General features: G+C 51.1%; 1 protein-coding gene across 1 annotated transcript; it reads right to left on the reverse strand.

Annotated features, from left to right (window-relative positions):
- Nucleotides 1–331: 331 nt before the first annotated feature.
- Nucleotides 332–4526, reverse strand: LOC139242894 (kelch-like protein 20). Its single transcript, XM_070870546.1, has one exon. It carries the CDS (start codon nucleotides 4513–4515, stop codon nucleotides 3577–3579), a length of 939 nt encoding a protein of 312 aa, XP_070726647.1. The 5' UTR covers nucleotides 4516–4526; the 3' UTR covers nucleotides 332–3576.
- Nucleotides 4527–4781: the final 255 nt, after the last annotated feature.

Here is a 4781-nt window from a genome sequence, read left to right on the forward strand (position 1 = left end):
CCCCCCCCCTGTCTCTCTCTCTTCCCCCCCCCCCCTGTCTCTCTCTCTTCCCCCCCCCCCCGCCCCCCAGTCTCAGTCCCTCTCCCTCTCTCTCTCTCTCTCTCTCTCTCCCGTCCCGTCCCTATTATAGGCAAAAGTCCTGAAGATAATCCATAGCTAGACACACTCGGCACAACACCAGCTCACGCTACATGCCCGACATCCGCTGTCGGGTTTGAGGAGTCTGTGCATGCATAAATGTCGAGGGCAGAGTTCAGGGCGCATAGGGGCAGAAGGATGCTCAAAAACGAGGGCAAAATAATCACTATTTATATTATTGTCTGTCATCAAACACTGAATTTTATTCAGGTTTTTCAGATTTGTTCACACATTGTTAAAAACAAATGAGCCAATAATGATTTGAAGCATCAAGTACCTGAGGTTGAATGGTGCAGTGAGTTTAAATCCTATTCTTTCACCTCTGTGGTCTGTGTTCCAATGCAGCCCAGAGTGAGGGGCTGGCGAGTTTCCTTTGCCTCTTGGCTATAAAGATCCTAAGTAAATTGAGTCTGGGGCAACCTCAGCCATGAAAAATTCACACTGGGTGCTCCTGAGGTTGTCTGACATTAGCATCCTCAACCAGGCCAACATCCCCACCATTGAAGCACTGACCACACTTGATCAGCTGTGCTGGGCAGACCACATTGTTCGCATGCCAGACACGAGACTCCCAAAGCAAGTGCTCTACTCGGAACTCCTTCATGGCAAACGAGCCAAAGGTGGGCAGAGGAAACGTTACAAGGACACCCTCAAAGCCTCCCTGATAAAGTGCAACATCCCCATTGACACCTGGGTGTCCCTGGCCAAAGCCCGGGAGGGCACTGAGCACTTCAAGTCTCATCGCCGAGAGCATGCAGAAATCAAGCGCAGGCAGCGGAAAGAGCGTGCAGCAAACCAGTCCCACCCACCCCTTCCTTCCTTCATGCTGGCCTTCATAGCGAGAGGATTTGAGTATAGGAGCAGGGAGGTCTTACTGCAGTTGTACAGGGCCTTGGTGAGACCACACCTTAAGTATTGTGTGCAGTTTTGGTCTCCTAATCTGAGGAAGGACGTGCTTGCTATTGAGGGAGTGTAGCAAAGGTTCACCAGACTAATTCCCGGGATGGCAGGAGTGACATATGAAGAAAGACTGGATCGGTTAAGCTTATACTCACTGGAATTTAGAAGAATGAGAGGGGATCTCATAGAAACATATAAAATTATGACGGCACTGGACAGGTTAGATGCAGGAAGAATGTTCCCGATGTTGGGGAAGTCCAGAACTAGGGGTCACAGTCTAAGGATAAGGGGTAAGCCATATAGGACCGAGATGAGGAGAAACTTTTTCACTCAGAGTGGTGAACCTGTGGAATTCTCTACCACAGAAAGTTGTTGAGTCCAGTTCGTTGGATATATTCAAAAGAGAGTTAGATGTGGCCCTTATGGCTAAGGGGATCAGGGGGTATGGAGAGAAGGCGGGAGTGGGGTAGTGAAGTTGCATGATCAGCCATGATCATGTTGAATGGCAGTGCAGGCTCGAAGGGCCGAATGGCCTGCTCCTGCACCTATTTTCTATGTTTCCCTCAACGACTATCTGTCCCACCTGTGACAGAGATTGTGGCTCTCGTATTGGACTGTTCAGCCACCTAAGAACTCATTTTAAGAGTGGAAGCAAGTCTTCCTCGATTCTGAGACTGCCTATGATGATGATGGTTTGGGGCAGTGCTATTCTGCATCTAACCAGTGCTGCACCTGACCTGGGAGTGTTTGATGGGATGTGTAGAGGGAATTTTACATTTCACCCAATGCAGAGTAAAGCTCTCTCTACACTTGATTCAGACACTGGGTCCCAAAATGGAAATCTTTCATGCCCCAGTACTGACATAAGGACATAAGAATTAGTAGCAGGAGTAAACCATATGGCCCCTCAAGCCTGCAATGCCATTCAATAAGATCATCAACCTCAACTCCACTTTCCTGCCTGATCCCCATATCCCTTGATTTCCTTAAGAGTCCAAAAATCTATCTATCTATCTATCTCAGGCTTGAATAGACTCAACCACTCAGCACCACAGCACTCTGGGGTAGAGAATTCCAAAGATTTATAAACCCCGAGGGAAGAACTTCCTCCTCATCTCAGTCTTAAATGGCCTTATCCTGAGACTATGCCTCCTAGTTCTAGACTCTCCAGCCAGGCGAAACGACCTCTCAGCATCAACCATGTCAATCCCCCTCAGAATCTTATGTTTCAATGAGGTCACCTCTCATTCTTCTAAACTCGAGTGTATAGGCCCAATCTATCCTCATAGGAATCAAGGGATATGGGGACAGTGCAGGAACATAAGAAATAGATGCAGGAGTAGGCCTTTTGGTCCCTCAAACCTGCTCCACCATCTAATATCATGGCTGATCTAATCTTGGGCTCAGCTCCACTTCCTTTCCCGCTCCCCATAACCCTTCACTCCCTTATCGTTCAAAAATCTGTCCCTCTCCACCTTAAATATATTCAATGATCCAGCCTACACAGCTCTCTGGGGCAGAGAATTCCACTGATTTACAACCCTCAGAGAAGAAATTCCAGTTCTAAATGAGCAACCCCTTATTCATAAATTATGCCCCCCTAGTTCTAGATTCCCCCACGAGTGGAAATATCCTCTCTGCATCCACCTTGTCGAGCCCCCTCAGTATCTTATATATTTCAATAAGATCACCTCTCTTTCTTCTAAACTCCAATGAACATAGGCCCAATCTGCTTAATCTTTCTTCATAAGTCAACCCTTTCATCTCAAGAATCAATCTAGTGAGCCTCTTCTGACTGCCTCTAATGCAAGTATATCCCTCCTTAAATAAGGAGACCAAAACTTTACGCAGTACTCTAGGTATGGTCTCACCAATACCCTGTACAGTTACAACAGGACTTCCTTGCTTTTATACTCCATCCCCCTTGCAATAAAGGTCAACATTCCTTTTACCTTCCTGATTACTTGCTGTACCTGCATACTAACTTTTTGTATTTCATGCACAAGGACCTCCAGGTCCCTCTGTACTGCAGCATTTTGTAATCTCTCTCCATTTAATTAATAATTTGCTTTTTTATTTTTCCTGCCAGTGGATAACTTCACACTTTCCCACATTATACTCCATCTGCCAAATGTTTGCCCACTCATTTAGCCTGTCTATATCCCTTTGCAGATTCTTTGTGTCCTCCTCACAACTTGCTTTCACACCCATCTTTGTGTCATCAGCAAACTTGGTCACAACACAATCGGTCCCTTCATCAGTCATTTGAAAGGAAAGTGGAGTTGAGGTAGAAGATCAGCCATGATCTTACTGCATGGCAGAGCAGGCTGGAGGAGCCAAACTCCTGCTCCTATTTCTTATGTTCTTATAGGACAGCCCTCTCATCCCAGGGATCAATCTAGTGAGCACTGAAACAGGTTTTTAAAGCGAACCTACAAGCAGAATTTGTATTCATTTGAATAGGCGGTGAAGTTTGTAAAGCAGCCCAAAGCCTAGCACTGTGCCAAGTGAATGTACTGCGCTTGGCACACACACACTTCATGCTGCGTTACCTACTGCTGCTACGGCGTACTGGGTGAGGTTTCTGCGGCGGAGAGGGGCGCAGGCTTGCCAGCTGTTGGTTTTGGGCAGGAACTGAAAGAGCTCCTGCTCTTCGCGCTCGTGTCTGCCCCCCAGCACGTACATGGTGTCGAAGCGCCTGCCGCTTTGGGGCAGGGAGCGGGCCGCCGCCGCCCAGCTCTGGGGAAGGCCGCGCTCCAGCACTCTCACCAAGCTGCCGTAAGGGTCGGGCTCGGCGCCGCGCTGGGTCCACTTCACCAGCCGGTCGAGGAAGGCCAGGCTGAGGAACGGGGCTCTCACCAAGCCCAGCAGCTCCCGCAGCTCGTCCTCCCGGCTGCGGTGGTAGCTCGTCCACTTCACCACTGCCTCCAGCACTTGGTCGTCCCCGGTCACGTACAGGTCGTCGCTGGCCAGCAGCTCGGCCAGGGCCTGCTTGGAGAGCTGCAGGAACTCCTCCTCGTCGTCCTCGTCCTCCAGCAGGGCGGCCAGGTGGGTGAGGGCCACCCCGCGGGCGGCGGCGGCCAGGCCGGTGCAGGCGAAGCGCCGGCCGTAGGCCCAGGCCCCCACGCAGTTGCCCACACGCAGCTCCCGCTGCAGGAAGGCGGCGCACAGCAGCTTCACCCGCTCAAATTGCAGGAAGTCGGCCGCCTCCAGCAGGGACGTGGCGTTGTGCCGTCCCACCGTCACTCGGCCGTGGGCAGCGAAGCCCAGCAGCAGCCCGAAGGCCTCGGGGTCCAGGCCGCGCAGCACGATGTGAGCCTCCGACCGCTCTCGGGTGCCCCCGTAGAACATGGCCTGGAAATACCGGCTGGCCGACGACAGCACGCCCCGGTTGACATTGAAAAGTCTCTGGCCAACTTCAAGCACGGTGTCGGCGGCCGGGGCCCCGTCCCCGGGGCTTGTCGGCTGGCAGGCCATGTCCCCAATCCCCGGCCCGCTACTTTATATTTAGCCCGATTCAGAGAGGCCAGAGTTATGTGTGGCATCTGCGCCTATTTTGGTGCACTAATAAGGGTGACACTGGGTCACCAGACAAGAATCATCACCAACAAGTGCCCCTTTTAGGGCACCAATAATATAGGAAATAAACACAGGAACAGGAGTAGGCCATTTAGCCCCTTGAGCCCGTTCTGCCATTCAGTGAGATCGTGGCTGATCTGCGACCTAACTCCATATACTCGCCT

The sequence above is a fragment of the Pristiophorus japonicus genome, unplaced genomic scaffold (genome assembly GCF_044704955.1).
Source record: "Pristiophorus japonicus isolate sPriJap1 unplaced genomic scaffold, sPriJap1.hap1 HAP1_SCAFFOLD_1522, whole genome shotgun sequence".
Lineage (NCBI taxonomy): Eukaryota > Metazoa > Chordata > Chondrichthyes > Pristiophoridae > Pristiophorus > Pristiophorus japonicus.

Bases quoted from the DNA above. Each gene is read 5' to 3' on its own strand.
- LOC139242894 (XM_070870546.1), bottom strand. From the start codon at position 4,515: ATGGCCTGCCAGCCGACAAGCCCCGGGGACGGGGCCCCGGCCGCCGAC.